Source organism: Entelurus aequoreus, linkage group LG19, assembly GCF_033978785.1.
Source record: "Entelurus aequoreus isolate RoL-2023_Sb linkage group LG19, RoL_Eaeq_v1.1, whole genome shotgun sequence".
NCBI lineage: Eukaryota > Metazoa > Chordata > Actinopteri > Syngnathiformes > Syngnathidae > Entelurus > Entelurus aequoreus.
Window position 1 is genome coordinate 37,901,733 of NC_084749.1, and position 17,793 is coordinate 37,919,525.

General features: G+C 39.4%; 1 protein-coding gene across 1 annotated transcript in view; it reads left to right on the top strand.

Moving 5' to 3' along the window:
• adcy1a (adenylate cyclase 1a) overlaps positions 1-17,793 on the top strand; it is a 272,153-nt gene that overhangs the window by 182,462 nt on the left and 71,898 nt on the right. Inside the window, exons 10-12 of the mRNA XM_062028481.1 lie at positions 5,402-5,499; positions 5,586-5,670; positions 15,852-15,941. Coding sequence (XP_061884465.1) covers positions 5,402-5,499; positions 5,586-5,670; positions 15,852-15,941 — 273 coding nt within the window. The remainder of the gene's footprint in view (positions 1-5,401; positions 5,500-5,585; positions 5,671-15,851; positions 15,942-17,793) is intronic.

Sequence of the window (17,793 nt, forward strand, 5' to 3'; positions counted from 1 at the left end):
TGCACAATCACAGTCACAATGAGCGAGCCCAATGAGCATTCACCAGCCCCGTCCAGAATTTTGAACATCAACATGTCTTTATGTCTGCACCTTCTGGGCCTTATTAAAAATATCCAAACACCACCCGGTTTAACAAGGTTTTAATAGGAATGTTTCAACAAAAGTTTTTCTCTCCAGTAGAATGTGACCTTTCAGTCACGTCCGTATCCTCTCTTCCCTCCTGCTCCCGGCCGCTTACTGCCAGCTGTGTCTCGCCGTCAGCACCCGTCTGATGGTGCTCTGTCCTCAGCACCATGGACAGAGGCTCCTGCAGGCAGCGTTGGCAACATCTCCCTCCACGGTGTGCAATCTATAAAATGTTGTGCACTATTAGTGGGTGTGTTGCAGGCTATTTACTAACACTGCCGGTGCAATTGTAAAGTGGTGCAGACTTTGTTTAAATGAGGATTTTGCGTGTACTATACGGGGCATCCCCAAGGAGACACTCAATTACTGTACATTAAAGGCCTACTGAAAGCCACTACTACCGACCACGCAGTCTGATAGTTTATATATCAATGATGAAATCGTAACATTGCAACACATGCCAATACAGCCGGGTTAACTTATAAAGTGCAATTTTAAATTTCCCGCTAAACTTCCGGTTGAAAAACTCCTTTGGATATGACGTATGCGTGTGACGTCACGACGGCAACGGAAGTATTCGGAGCCCGTTGAATACAATACAAAACAGCTCTGTTTTCATCTCATAATTCCACAGTATTCTGGACATCTGTGTTGGTGAATCTTTTGCAATTTGTTTAATGAACAATGGAGGCTGCAAAGAAGAACGTTGTAGGTGGGATCGGTGTATTAGCGGCTGGCTGTAGCAACACAACAAGGACTACTTACTTGGATAGCAGACGCCTAGCCGATGCTAGCCGCCAACCGCACGGATGATCGGGTGAAGTCCTTCGTCGCGCCGTCGATCGCTGGAACGCAGGTGAGCACGGGTGTTGATGAGCAGATGAGGGCTGGCTGGCGTAGGTGGAGCGCTAATGTTTTTATCATAGCTCTGTGAGGTCCGGTTGCTAAGTTGCTAAGTTAGCTTCAGCGTCGTTAGTAAAAGCATTGTTAAGCTTTGCCAGGCTGAGAATTATTAACCGTGTAGTTACATGTCCATGGTTTAATAGTATTGTTGATCTTCTGTCTATCCTTCCAGTCAGGGATTTATGTATTTTGTTTCTATCTGCATTTGAGAACGATGCTATCACGTTAGCTCAGTAGCTAAGTGTTTCACCGATGTATTGTCGTGGAGATAAAAGTCACTGTGAATGTCCATTTCACGTTCTCGACTCTCATTTTCAAGAGGATATAGCATCTGAGGTGGTTTAAAATACAAATCCGTGATCCACAATAGAAAAAGGAGAGAGTGTGGAATCCAATGAGCCAGCTTGTACCTAAGTTACGGTCAGAGCGAAAAAAGATACGTCCTTCACTGCCTCTCTAGTCATTCACTCTAACGTTCCTCATCCACAAATCTTTCATCCTCGCTCAAGTAATCGTCGCTTTGTCGCTCAGAATCTCTCTTGCTCCATTGTAAACAACGGGGAATTGTGAGGAATACTAGCTCCTGTGACGTCACGCTACTTCCGGTACAGGCAAGGCTTTTTTTTATCAGCGAGCAAAAGTTGCGAACTTTATCGTCGATTTTCTCTACTAAATCCTTTCAGCAAAAATATGGCAATATCGCGAAATGGTCAAGTATGACACATAGAATGGATCTGCTATTCCCGTTTAAATAAAAAAAATTCATTTCAGTAGGCCTTTAATGTTATCATGTGATGTATTGCTATGTTTTCAAACAAACAGGAGACATGTACTTCTTTTTATGGGCATTTTAGAAGCAGTCGTGCAAAGGGCCGTAATTTGGTTTTGACAAATACCAAGGTCAAAAAATGGTAGTCCAAGAGGAGCTTTGAAAGGCTGAAATCATGGGTATCCCAGCACCATATAAATAATATTACCTTGAGCAACAAAATGAACAATCCCCTTTTTCAATTACTGTGCTGACTTTAGGGTGTTAAGTAGAGATGTCCGATAATATCGGACTGCCGATATTATCGGCCAATAAATGCTTTAAAATGTAATATCGGAAATGATCGGTGTCGGTTTCAAAAAGTACAATTTAGGACTTTTTAAAACGCCGCTGTACGGAGTGGTACACGGACAAAGGGAGATGTACAGAGCGCCAATAAACCTTAAAGGCACTGCCTTTGCGTGCCGGCCCAATCACATAATATCTATGGCTTTTCACACAAGTGAATGCAAACGTACTTGGTCAACAGCCATACAGGTCACACTGATGGTGGCCGTGTAAACAACTTTAAAACTGTTACAAATATGCGCCACACTGTGAACCCACACCAAACAAGAATGACAAACACATTTTGGGTGAACATCCGCACCGTAACACAACATAAACACAACAGAACAAATATCCAGAACCCCTTGCAGCACTAACTATTCCGGTACGCTACAATATACATCCCCCGCTACCCTCTACCCCCCACCTCAACCCCGCCCCCCGCCCACCTCAACCTTCTCATGCCATCTCAGGGAGAGCATGTCCCAAATTCTAAGCTGCTGTTTTGAGGCATGTTAAAAAAAATAATGCACTTTGTAACTTCAATAATAAATATGGCAGTGCCATGTTGGCATTTTTTTCCATAACTTGAGTTGATTTATTTTGGAAAACCTCATTACATTGTTTAATGCATCCAGCGGGGCATCACAACAAAATTAGGCATAATAATGTGTTAATTCCACGACTGTATATATCGGCATCGGTTGATATCAGAATCGGTAATTAAGAGTTGGACAATATCGGATATCGGCAAAAAAGCCATTATCGGACATCTCTAGTGTTAAGCACATTAAAGAATTTTAACATCATTAAAGCATAAGTTTAAAAAATGTATTTCACTTCAAATCCGACTTGGGTTTGAATTCACAACATATTGCTTTGGAGTTCATGTCATAGTCATGCACGCCATGAGGGACACAGGACGTGTGGGGAGGAATCTCTCTTAATATTCTAATCAATGACAGAGCATAACGTGTCCAAGAATACGTTTGGGTAAAATTTCATACGAAACCTCTTGTCATTCAGTAATTTACATTTGACATGTGCTTCTTCACACAAAACGCCACCCCCTCACAGATAGCAAAGCTAATCGGATGATGTTCAAAGCAAAAGTGGACTTCATTGTGTTACGATGTTGTCTGGAGTTGTAGCGAGTTCAGCTGTGCATGACCAAAGATTGTATATTAAGAGAGGAGGATAAACCGCATTGTGACGTCCCACACAAAGCCTATTTGCAGTCATATCATCTTTTTCTAGTCCCTTACAAAAATACGGTGGATATTATCTCGGTTCCCACAATAATAGTAATGGCCATGGTTGTGCAGTGCATCTACAAACCCCAAAACCAGTGAAGTTGGCACGTTGTGTAAATCGTAAATAAAAACAGAATACAATGATTTGCAAATCCTTTTCAACCTATATTCAATTGAATAGACTGCAAAGACAAGATAATTAATGTTGGAACTGGAAAACGTTGTTATTTTTTGCAAATATAAGCTCATTTTGGAATTTGATGCCTGCAACATGTTTTAAAAAAGCCGGCACAAGTGGCAAAAAAGACTGAGAAAGTTGAGGAATGCTCATCAAACACTTATTTGGAACATCCCACAGGTGAACAGGCTAATTGGGAACAGGTGGGTGCCATGATTGGGTATAAAAGCAGCTTCCATGAAATGCTCAGTCATTCACAAACAAGGATGGGGCGAGGGTCACCACTTTGTGAACAAATGCGTGAGCAAATTGTCGAACAGTTTAAGAACAACTTTTCTCAACGAGCTATTGCAAGGAATTTAGGGATTTCACCATCTACGGTCTGTAATATCATCAAAAAGTTCAGAAAATCTGGGGAAATCACTGCACGTAAGCGGCAAGGCTGAAAACCAACATTGAATGCCCGTGACCTTCTATGCCTCAGGCAGTACTGCATCAAAAAGTGACATCAGTGTGTAAAGGATATCACCACATGGGCTCAGGAACACTTCAGAAAACCACTGTCAGTAACTACAGTTTGTCGTTACATCTGTAAGTGAAAGTTAAAACTCTACTATGCAAAACGAAAGCCATTTATCAACAACACCCATCTTGGCCCGAGCTCATCTAAATCTGATGCAAAGTGGAAAAATGTTCTGTGGTCTGACGAGTCCACATTTCAAATTGTTTTTGGAAACTGTGGACGTTGTGTCAACAAAGAGGAAAAGAACCATCCGGACTGTTATAGGCGCAACGTTGAAAAGCCAGCATCTGTGATGGTATGGGGGTGTATTAGTGCCCAAGGCATGAGTAACTTACACATCTGTGAAGGCACCATTAATGCTGAAAGGTACATACAGGTTTTGGAGCAACATATGTTGCCAACCAAGCAACGTGATCATGGACGCCCCTGCTTATTTCAGCAAAACAATGCCAAGCCACGTGTTACAACAGCGTGGCTTCGTAGTAAAAGAGTGCGGGTACTAGACTGGCCTGCCTGTAGTCCAGACCTGTCGCCCATTGAAAATGTGTGATGCATTATGAAGCCTAAAATACCACAACGGAGACCCCCGGACTGTTGAACAACTTAAGCTGTACATCAAGCAAGAATGGGAAAGAATTCCACCTGAAAAGCTTCAAAAATTGGTCTCCTCAGTTTTCAAACATTTACTGAGTGTTGTTAAAAGGAAAGGCCATGTAACGCAGTGGTAAAAATGCCCTGTGCCAACTTTTTTGCAATGTTTTGCTGCCATTAAATTCTAAGTTAATGATTATTTGCAAAAAAAAAAAAAGTTTCTCAGTTCAAACATTAAGTATCTTGTCTTTGCAGTCCATCCGATTGAATGTAAGTTGAAAAGGATTTGCAAATCATTGTATTCAGTTTTTATTTACAATTTACACAACATGCCAACCTCACCGTAAACTTTTGTTGACCTTGCATGCAAAATCTATAAACATAATAAAGCATTGTTTCCAAACAAAATATGTATGTGTAGAGGTTGCCCTCTAGTGGGTTCCTCGGACCACCACACACTGCCACGAGAGCCCGGATTTCAGGGTACAACACTGTTTTATTTTCATAAATAGTGCTCGGCTTTTGCTTTCCAGCAAAATGAATTTTCCTTAGTCCGTGTCTCTCTCTCTCTGGCTCCCACTCCAACTCCAAACCCCTGTGTCTCGTTCCGGCTGCTGCTAATAAAGGCGACAAGTGATTAGATGACAAGGCTCACCTGGGCCATCTACTCACCTGTTGCTGTCTTCGAGGCCGAAGTATAGTACTGAAGTGTCCTTCCTTCCTTTTCCTAGTATAACCAGGTGGATGACGATCATTTCATCTGTGCAGTGGTGGTCTCTCTGATCCTGGATGCATTTTTTGGCCTTATCTATCTGTTAATGATCCCACAGTACGTAAAAAAAGTTCTAACCAGATCATTCTTTTCATGGTGTGTTGATCCAATCATTCCCAGTCAGATCTGTCTTTCTCTCACAGGGGGATACTTGTACTTCTTCTGTTGGTGTTGAGTGTTTGTTTTCACGTGGCTGGCGTCATGTACCTGCATCTTACAAGTGTCCAGGTAAGACCCCACCTCTTTCATGTTGGCCCACCCTTTTATCAACAATAGTAATCTGTGTGTATGTGTGTGCAGAGCCGGCCCAAGTCTCCATGGGGCCCTAAGCAAAATTTGATTTTGAGGCCCTCTATTTCTGCCAATAACATTGATTGTTGATCGTACACACACCTAGTTACTATAAACTCATTGCGACTCTGGTAGTGTTGTTCACATTATCCTATTGTTGGCCTGGCGTGTCTTTACATATGAAATGTAATTTATCAATACATGGTGGTGGCCCAGTAAGAACATGGTAACACTTTATTTTAAGGTACACCTATTCACCATTAATGAGTTGCTTAATAACATGCAAATTAGTAACATATTGTTTCTTAATTAGTCATTATTAAGTACTTATTAATCCCTTATTCTGCATGGCCTTATTATACAAGCAGTGAGCCATTAACTAAGAGTCTTCCCTAACCCCCACCACTAACCCCAACCCCTAACCCCAACCCTAAACCTAACCCTACCCCTACCCCTATGTTAATAAGCAACTAATTAATGGTGAATATGTTCCTCCATACTAAAGTGTTACCAAGAACATAAATACCGTATTTTCCGGACCATAGGGCACACCGGATTATAAGGCGCACTGTCGATGAATGGTCTATTTTGGATCTTTTTTTATATATAAGGCGCACCAGATTATAGGGTGCATTAAAGGAGTCATATATATATATATATATATATATATATTTTTTTTTTCTAAATTGAAAACACTTCCTTGTGGTCTACATAACATGTAAGGGTGGTTCTTTGGTCAAAATGTTGCATGGATTATGTTTTACAGATCATCTTCACGTCAATAATGAGTAAAGCAAAACATGTTCTAGACCAGGGGTCGGCAACCCAAAATGTTGAAAGAGCCATATTGGACCAAAAATACAAAAACAAATCTGGCTGGAGCCGCAAAAAATTAAAAGCCATATTACATGTGTCATGAGATATACATTTAATTAAGAGGACTTAAAGGAAACTAAATGACCTCAAATATACTTACAAATGAGGCATAATGATGCAATATGTACATATCGCTAGCCTAAATAGCATGTTAGCATCGATTAGCTTGCAGTCATGCAGTGACCAAATATGTCTGATTAGCACTCCACACAAGTCAATAACATCAACAAAACTCACCTTTGTGCACTCATGCACAACGTTAAAAGTGTGGTGGACAAAATGAGACAGAAAAAGAAGTGGCATAAAACACGTCCTAGAAAGTCGGAGAAAGTTATACGTGTAAACAAACTATACGGTGAGTTCAGGGACCGCCAAAATTAGTAGGACAAAACGGCGCTCGCCAAATACTCGAATCAGTGAAGCATGTTTAATACAAACAGTGTGATTTATAACAATTAGGGAGGTTTGTGTCATGTTTGTCCTCCTACAGAAACCATATTAAAACAAAAAAATAGATTTTTTCCCCCTCATCTTTTTCCATTCTTCATACATTTTTGAAAAATCTCCAGAGAGCCACTAGGGCGGCGCTAAAGAGCCGCATGCGGCTCTAGAGCCGCGTGTTGCCGACCCCCGTTCTAGACCAAAAATCACTTCATATTTTTTACTGCTCGCTAGTGTTACCATATCAGAGTTATTGTGCAGAAATATGGGGAAACAACTACAAATGTGCGCTTCATTCACTAAGTATGTTACAAAAAAGATCAATTAGAATAATACATAAAGTTGGATATAGAGGATATACAAACCCTTTATTTATTAAATCACAATTATTGAAATGTAACAATTTGGTGCATTTGCAAACAGCTAAAATGATGTATCAAGCAAACTATAACCTGCTACCCAATAATGTACGTTTGTACAACCATTCTTCTCAACAAAAGAGGAGAAATATAACCCTAGAAGAAAATGTAAGTTAAAACATGTGTATGCTCGTACAACAATTAAAGGCCTACTGAAACCCACTACTACCGACCACGCAGTCTGATAGTTTATATATCAATGATGAAATCTTAACATTGCAACACATGCCAATACGGCCGGGTTAACTTATAAAGTGCAATTTTAAATTTCCCGCTAAACTTCCGGTTGAAAACGTCTATGTATGATGACGAATGCGCGTGACGTCAATCGTTGAAACGGAAGTATTGGTACCCCATTGAATCCATTACAAAAAAGCTCTGTTTTCATCTCAAAATTCCACAGTATTCTGGACATCTGTGTTGGTGAATCTTTTGCAATTTATTTAATGAACAATTAAGATTGCAAAGAAGAAAGTTGTAGGTGGGATCGGTGTATTAGCGGTTGGCTGTAGCAACACAACCAGGAGGACTTTGACTTGGTTAGCAGACGCGCTAGCCGACGCTAGCCGCCGACCGCACGGATGATCGGGTGAAGTCCTTCGTCCTTCCATCGCTCGATGGAACGCAGGTGAGCCTGGGTGTTGATGAGCAGATGAGGGCTGGCTGGCGTAGGTGGAGCGCTAATGTTTTTATCATAGCTCTGTGAGGTCCCGTTGCTAAGTTAGCTTCAATGGCGTCGTTAGCAACAGCATTGTTAAGCTTCGCCAAGCTGGAAATTATTAAACGTGTAGTTACATGTCCATGGTTTAATAGTATTGTTGATCTTCTGTGTATCTTTCCAGTGAGGGATTTATTTATTTTGTTTCTATCTGCATTTGAGCCCGATGCTATCACGTTAGCTCAGTAGCTAAAGAGCTTCGCCGATGTATTGTCGTGGAGATAAAAGTCACTGTGAATGTCCATTTCGCGTTCTCGACTCTCATTTTCAAGAGGATATAGTATCCGAGGTGGTTTAAAATACAAATCCGTGATCCACAATAGAAAAAGGAGAGAGTGTGGAATCCAATGAACCCTTGTACCTAAGTTACGGTCAGAGCGAAAAAAGATACGTGCTGCACTGCACTGTAGTCCTTCACTCTCACTTTCCTCATCCACGAATCTTTCAACCTGGCTCAAATTAATGGGGTAATCGTCGCTTTCTCTGTCCAAATCTCTCTCGCTGCATTGTAAACAATGGGAAAATGTGAGGAGCCCTTCCTCCTGTGACGTCACGCTACTTCCGGTATAGGCAAGGCTTTTTTTTATCAGCGACCAAAAGTTGCGACCTTTATCGTCGTTGTTCTCTACTAAATCCTTTCAGAAAAAATATGGCAATATCGTGAAATGATCAAGTATGACACATAGAATGGATCTGCTATCCCCGTTTAAATAAAACAAATTCATTTCAGTAGGCCTTTAAAACCTTTAGCATATCTGTATGTGGAATTAGAATATGGAATGGATTAACCAAATAAATCAAACAAGGCACCAATATTATTCAGTTTAAGAGACTGTTCAAACTACAAGTGTTTACAAAGTACACAGAACAAGAATTATGATGAACATCTTGAACCCTTTTTTTTTTTTTTTTCTTATTTATGTATTTAACATTTGTTTGCTTACTACGGTATATATTTTTTTTATTATTTATTTGTTCACTGTTCTGTTACAGAAAACAAGGAAATTGGATAAAATTGCTATGGTATGAAAAGGGGTAGAATTAAATAAGCTCTGCTTGTGCTGTAATGAAACAACTTGAAATGTGTAATGCATTACATTGTATCGTATGCATGTTCGAAATAAACTGAAACTGAAATGAATCTTTAAGCCGCTTTCTGACAGTCGCTTCCGGATGCACCGTTTTGTAGGCGGTCTTATTTACGTGGCTCACCTTCGGCAGCATCTTCTCCCTGTCATCTTTGTTGTAGCGGTGTAGCGTGCAAGGACGGGAGTGGAAGAAGTGTCAAAAGATGGAGCTAACTGTTTTAATGACATTCAGACTTTACTTATATCAATAACGGAGCAGCATCTCCTCATCCGTGGCCCACTAGTGCAACTACAACACCAGAATTGTGTCCCATGAAAATCCGTCCGACCGGAACTCTCAAATAAATACAATTCCTTGGGTGGATTATACAAACTCACTATATCGGTATGTTTTAGTGCTTTCATGGCGAGTTTACTGACAGATATAAGTAAAAACTTTACACTACTTTATATTAGAAATGGCAACCGCGGATGATGAATGTCCCATAACAAGAAGATAGAGAAAAAGGAGAAGCTTATCGACTACGGACGACAAAGGCGGACGCGCACAGTTTTTCAGGAATTATGCAGATCCCAAATACAGATCAGCAGGTACCAGAAGGTAAGAAAAGTTGATTTTGCATAATATTGCGAAACAAAAACGCCAGATAATAATCCTTGTATGTTTAATGCACCGCCAATCCATCAGGCGGTGCGGCTTTATAGCTTATCAAAGTTGTACTATACATTTTGATAGATTTTTGAGCGCCGTGTGTAATGTTCTGTATTTTCAATGGAACATATAAAATGTTGGTGTTGTTTACTTTAGTCATATTGACATCATTATGCAGCCTACACTTACCTCTTATGTTTGACTACCATCTACTGGTCACACTCATCATTACACCATGTACCAAATAAAATTGCTTCGAGGTCGGTAAGCAAAACCAGAATATTTCCGTGCATTAGGCGCACCGGGTTATAAGGCGCACTGTCGATTTTTAAAGGGGAAAAAATGATTTTATGTGCGCCTTATAGTCCGGAAAATATGGTAATGCCAATGCAATAATAACACAAATAATACCAACGAATGAATGATGTCCAGGCTGCCACATATGGTTCCTAATTGCAAAATGTAGAACATTCAGCTACAAGAGTGGCCTGAGGTTGAACATTCCAAGTGATAAAGCTTTGTATTTACAGTAAAGTGTCATCAGTCTTGTACATATCAGTCTTAAATTACATGTTTTTATTTTTAACTAATTGCTGTTATTTAATGTTTACATTCTATCGAGAGAGCACAGTCCAAATGTTAAAAATACCTGGCCAATAAAGCTGATTCTTGTCATGATCCGTGGCCCGTATCCTGTTTTGGTATTTTCGGTTAGTTTTGGACTCCCTCAGTTCCTGTTTTATGCACCCTTGAGTTTGTTTTAGTTGCCATGGTTGCTTATAATTTTCACCTGCCTCTGATTGGTGTTCGGGACGCTCACCTGTTCCCCGAGCACTAATCAGAGGCATTATTTAAGCCTGCCTTTGCCGGTCAGTCGTCCTGGCTTCTTTGTTTGCTTCATGTTACGTGAGTATTGCTCGTCTTTAGTCTATGCTAAGTGGTAGTCTTAGCTTCGAGTGCGATCGGCACGTTGTTCCGTCGACTTGTTTTCTGTTTTTTTGTACCTCTTTGATTTTTTTCAAGAATAAATCATGCTCCTACCTGCACGTCCTGTCCGGAGTGGTCCGTTTGCATCCCGGGGGAACGAACCTTGCAGCAAGCTGCGACCCCCCCGCACGTAACAGATTCTCATTTGATTTATTATTTTTGGTAAGAAAAACTTGCAACAGCAATGTGCAAAAATAATTTGGAGTGCAAGAAAACAATCAAGTTCAACAATAGCATCACTCAGACATCTACAAAAGTAACAAATTCAATTGCAACAAAAACAAACACTTAAATAATATTAATGAACCGAGTTACTAGAAACAAGGTAACAAAAACGGTTTAAATGTAAATGTAGGTGTATAATGTAAAACATGTGGTATGGAAATCACTACAATAACTTCAGTTGTTTTTTTAAATATTATTTATTACAACTATGGGTGCTGTCTCAAAGTCATTTGTGATCACGTTTACACAGCTGGTTTTACAAATAACCCAGCCATCCATTTTGGTTCCCGGAATTTTGTAATTACGTTAGCCTTTTGGGGCAATTAACTTTATATCAATGGGCCTTTTGGGTTGTTTTTTGGTTCCATATTGGTGCAAAGGGCAAGCATTCTTTCGGCTCCCGAAACGTTACATATTACGTTCTTTGAATTTTATCGAATGTTCTGTGATGGCAATGCATTAAGTCTGCATATTCATTTCATACCAAATTAAAGAGGTAAGTTTGCCAAACATGTAGGAATACAGCACAAACTGTGATAAGCCCTGTTTAGAGGGTAATCGCCAATATGCTGTTACATGGCTGCACACACACACACTCCCCCCCCCCCCCCCACCCTCCCACCCCCACACACACCCATAGACAAATACACAAATTACGACACTTTTTTGGCAACATTCTTTTATACCAAATTAACTCTTCAGTCTGCATTGGATAATGCAAGCAATAACAGACTGAACAACAAGACATACTGTAACTTCAACTATTAGTTACACACACACACACACACACAAACACACACAGTGACGACAATGCAAGATGAAGTACAAACGATAAAACGTTGAATATTAAGAATATGTGAAAGTTTGACTCCTACCTTGTTGACTTCCCTGGCAACCTCCTTAAAGTGTTGTAATCAATCAGAAATATCAAGCAGCTAAACTGCGTCAAATATGGGGAAGTGTGAAGAGAGTTTTGCACATATTACCACTCATTCCTACGGAGCTCCTAAAGGGACATGGGGGAATTTTTTTTTTTTATAATATATATATATATATTTTTTTCCAGACATGTATCTAGTGCGCACGAGAAACTATCTTGTGCGCACGAGAAACTATCGTGTGCACACGAGAAACTTTTATTTTTATGTTTTTTCAATAAAAAGTTTATTTTCTCGTGCGCACGAGATACATGTCTGAAAAAAATAAAATTAAAATAAAAATTATTTAAAAAAAAAAAATCCCCCATGTCCCTTAGGGGCTCCGTACATTCCCTATAATGTGTAATTTTAAATTATGTATACATGTTCTATAATGTCCACAAAGTTCAATGAGCAGGATGTGTGTTATGTGCGACCGTGTGTTGACTTTTTTTGTTGGTTATTGTTAATTTACACCATGAGTAGGCAAAGTTGTTTTGATTGGGTTATATAAATTAATGCTGTGCCAAAATAAATTCAAAAATATACTTGTGAGTGTTAACTAAAAATTACATTGATCTTCTCTTGAGGGCGGTAAAATCCTTCCAATATCATACCAAATAATTTTGCGGAAGTATGAATTTAGATAAAAACACTACACGGGGTTGCTTCTTGTTGAACTTGTGATGACTCGCCGGCCGCACCAAAGACTCCACCGTAGTGTGGACATCAGTGAACTAGTATGAAAACATTATAAATATGCATGGACTCTAGGGGGTCCCCAAGCAGCCGCTTAGTTCGCTTATTCCTTGGGCCGGCTCTGTGTTCTTGTATTTCTACCCTTCTTGAGACATCAACAAGGAAAAGTACCTTCAATATGAGGACCGAGTGAACTAGTTAGGACTGAAATTATGGTCCCAATACGGAAAACCATTGCATCTGATAAAGAATGTCTCATTTGCACCCCTGGTGGTAAAATCTATCAAAATTAGGGTGGTCCCAAAAAGGAACGATTTTTCAAATTGACTGTGTCGGTTTTAAAAGTGCTCCCCCTCTGGTCAACATATGAAATAACATGTGTGTGTAAATATGGTGGTCCTATAGAGGTAAGCATTTTGTCTCAAGAAAGTATTAAATACAATAATTTCTGTGTCCGCGTTTGTGTGTGTGTGTGTGTGTGTGTGTGTGTGTGTGTGTGTGTGTGTGTGTGTGTGTGTGTGTGTGTGTGTGTGTGTGATCTTGTATTTCTACCCTACTTGAGACATCGACAAGGAAAAGTACCTTCCATATGAGGACCGGTGAACAAGTTAGGACCGAAATCATGGTCCCTATACGAAAACCATTGCATCTATTAGCGAGCCAAATACTAGAGTCCGAGAACATTGCTCCAAAGTCAGTATTTTTTGGTTGATTTAATGTGCATACAAAAGTAAACATTGACAGGTGCAAAGGCAGCAATATATGATAAAACAAGACAGCAGCTGAAGAAGGACTTCCCTATTCATCCCCCAAAAAACCCGCCAGGTGAACAGCTGATTTTACAACTTCCGGTGCTCAAATAAGACAACCATATGTGACTGTAGGATGAACAAATACACTACAGTACTAAGACTATAGTGGCCAATTAACAGTTAGCTTTTACAGCTGGGTTGCCCAAAGTGGGTGTAAGAAATTGAAATGCGCCCCCTTTGGCCAAAATGTATTTAAAAAAAAAAAAAAAAAATGTATATAGAGACATACTGTAAAAACTTGATGTAAATCTGCAAAGACTCCTCCCACCCCCACCAAGGACTGTTTTCACTGCTGGACTCTAGAAAGAGGTTCCGCAGCCTCCGAAGCAGAACCTCCAGGTTCTGTAACAGCGTCTTCCCTCAGGCCGTAAGACTCGTGAACGCATCATAATTAAATTATCCCCTCAGCTCCCCCCAAAATGGATTAACTCGCTGGAATAAAAAAGACAATATAACATACATCCATAAACGTTGACGCATGTGAGAAAGTGCAATATATTTATCTGTATAGTAATCTATTTATTTATTTATATATATTTATATATAATAATGTATTTCATATATATATGTATATATTATTGATATATATTCATTTATTTATATATGCACCTTATTGCTTTTTTTAATCCTGCACTACCATGAGCTTATGTAACGAAATGTCGTTCTTATCTGTGCTGTAAAGTTCAAATTTGAATGACAATAAAAAGGAAGTCTTTAGACTAGTCTAGTCTAGTCTAGTCTAGTCTAAATAATAAAGATTAAAAAACAATTCCAAAAAATAATAATAACTAGTCTTACCTTTTATATATTTGCATTGTATGTATATATTATTAATGTTGTAAATACAAATCTTTATTTTTGTAGGAAGGGTGGTCCTATAGAGGTAGGCATTTTTCATCTCAAGAAGGTAACAAATACAAGAATGTGTGTGTGTGTGTGTGTTCTTGTATTTCCAACCTTCTTGAGACATCAACAAGGAAAAGTACCTTCCATACGGGACCGGTGAACAAGTTAGGACCGAAATCATTGTCCCAATACGGAAAACCATTGCATCTAATATAGAGCCAAATACTAGAGTCCGTGAACATTTTTTTTGTTGATTTAATGTGCATACAAATGTAAACATTCACAGGTGCAAAGGCAGCAATATATGATAAAACAAGACAGCAGCTAAAGGAGGACTTCCCTATTCATCCCCCAAAAAACTTTTTTTTTTACGACTTCCGGTGCTGACGTAAGACAACCCGCATCCCATATGTGAATGTAGGATGAGCAAATACACTACGGTACTAAGACTATAGTGGCCATTGACAGTTAGGTTCTACAGCTGGGTTGCCCAAAAAGCGGCACAGGGGCCATCTGTGGTCCGTGACTCCTTTGTCATCGGCCTTAAGCACATTACAAAAAACAAAAAATAAGAGATCTCGTTTGCACCCCTGGTGGTGAAATCTATCAAAATTAGGGTGGTCCCAAAAAGGAGGGATTTTTCGAATTGACTGTGTGTCAGTTTTAAAAGTGCTCCCCCTCTGGCCAACATATGAAATAACAAGTGTGTATAAAAAAATTTAAGTGTTCCCCCTCTAGCCAACATGTGAAGTAACAAGTGGGTGTAAGAAATTGAAGTGCTCCCCCTTTGGCCAACATATGAAATAACAAGTGGGTGTAAGAAATTGAAATGCGCCCCCTTTGGCCAAAATTAATAAAACAAATTAAATAAATAATTATATAGAGAAATACTGTAGTAACTTGAAGTAAATAATGAAGATTAAAAACCAATTACAAACAAAAAATTAAAAAAATAACTAAAAGCTTACCTTTTTAATATTTGCATAGTATATATATATATATATATATATATATATATATATATATATATATATATATATATATATATATATATATATATATATATATATATATATATATATATATATATATAATTAATGTTGTAAATACAACCTTTATATATCTAGAAAGGGTGGTCCTAAAGAGGTAGGCATTTTTTGGAGGTCTCAAGAAGGTAACAAATACAAGAATGTGTGTGTGTGCGCGCACATTTGCGTGTGGGTGTGTGCATGCTTATTATCCCTCATACTGCTTAAAATAATCTTCAAATATTGCACTAAATCAAGTTTCTGAAAATATAGTAAGCCAACACTCTACATTTCCCTCAAGAATAGTTTCTTAATAGATTTGATACAACTATGTAATTAGGTTTTTTTTATCTCAATCCTCAAACCTTTTTCTTACCTACTTTTCTTTGTGTCTTTCTTTGTGGTGTCAGTGCCAACCAGGCTGCCTCACCATCCAGATCCGAACAGTCGTTTGTGTTTTACTTGTTTTGCTTTCTTACTCCATTACCCAGGCCTGCATGGTAAGTCCCTAACTTAAAAATGAAAAAATGTTCACACTGAAATGTTAAATTACATTCCCAAAACAGATATGCCAAACAGCAGTAATTATGTAACATTTCCTCTGTTTACGTTTACTTAAAGGGGAACTGCACTTTTTGGGGAATTTGGCCTATCATTCACAATTTTTATTTGAAGCAAGTACACATACGTTTTTATTTTTTGAAGCACTCTAGTCGATAAATGTTAGCAAATGTACGCTTACAAAGGAGCCTATGGGAGTCGCTCTATTCTGCCTATAAAGCGCTTAAAAAACATCCCAACACTTCCATCAAGGTTTTATTTACTCGCTGTAATTATATACAGTATTTTTCGGACCATAGGGCACACCGGATTATAAGGCGCACTGCCGATGAGCGGGTCTATTCAGGTCTTTTTTTCATACAAAAGGCGCACCGGATTATAGGGCGTATCAAAGGGGTCGTATTAGGATTTTTTAATTTATTTAAAACACTTCCTTGTGGTCTACATAACATGTAATGGTGGTTCTTTGGTAAAATATTGTATAGATTATGTGTTACAGACCATTTTCAAGTAGCTTTCTAAGCGTTTCTTCAGGATGCGCCGTTTTGTGGGCGGTCTTATTTGCGTGGCTCACCTTCGACAGCGTCTTCTCTCCGTCATCTTTGTTGTAGCGGTGTAGCGTGCAAGGACGGGAGTGGAAGAAGTGTCAAAAGATGGAGCTAAATGTTTGAATGACATTCAGACTTTACCTCAATCAGTAACGAAGCAGCATCTCCTCATCCGTGGCTCACTAGTGCAACACAAACGCCGGAAATGTGTACCGTGAAAAACCGTCCGACCGGAACTCTCTAATAACTAAAGTTCCTTGGGTGATTTATGGAAACTGTTGCGTTTGACCAGATGTTCCTCCAAGTGGGATGTAAAACGCTGGTCAGTCCCAAGTTCCTTAGATGACATATAAACTGAACTCAAAAGTACCACCAAGGACAGGATAGGTATTTTGTAATTTATTTTCAAATATTTGAGAATAGAGACCAGCCTCGAACAACACATATAAATGCGGAGCCCAAGTTGATCTGAAAACTTCCCGTAAAACACTCTCCTCTTCAATATCTCCCCCCGCCCTCACTTGTCTCACCTCAAACACATGCTCATTGTGTCTCTTATCTTGAGTCGGCCTGGGAAGCACAGGAAGGAGGAATTCCTCCTCTCTGCCTTCTACTTCAAGGCCGGCCCAAGTGCGAGCACTTTGTCATTAGATGATTTGAAAGCAAAAGAGTACAATATGGAACATTAGCTATTTGTAATATGACTATGGAAGTAAAACAAAATATGGATATAATGAAAATATATATATATCCTTCAATTCCCCCTTCAGATCTTTTAAAAAGATCTTTACCTCTAGTACAACACTTCTAAAGCACGCCCCACATTAAAGTAGGTGCTGTTTTTTTTTAATTTTTGAGCAAGCTAGCAATAAAACAACAGCTTAGCTACATGGGAGATAGATGGAGGGAGTCTACGGCAATGTCGTCATGGTCAGGGAAGGAAGCCAACAATTCTCGAAAGTCTTAAAGTTACCACTTTGCTAGACCCCCTTCAGTGACACTTAGCACAAGGGGGGATAAAGCAACCGCATGAGAATGTGATGGCCAAAAAACTCCAATGGAGACCAGGAAAGACTTAATTAGGTCAGTCCACCTGCCAAATGTGCTTTGGAGCCAATCTTTGAAGGGGTCAGATACCCCTGAAACTTCAGCAAGTTCCTTAGACAGGGCCTGGAGGCCCTCTAAGGCCCTTTGAACTGAGCCGTCGGGGGAAGTGTTGTTAGGACTGAAGGTACAGCATTGG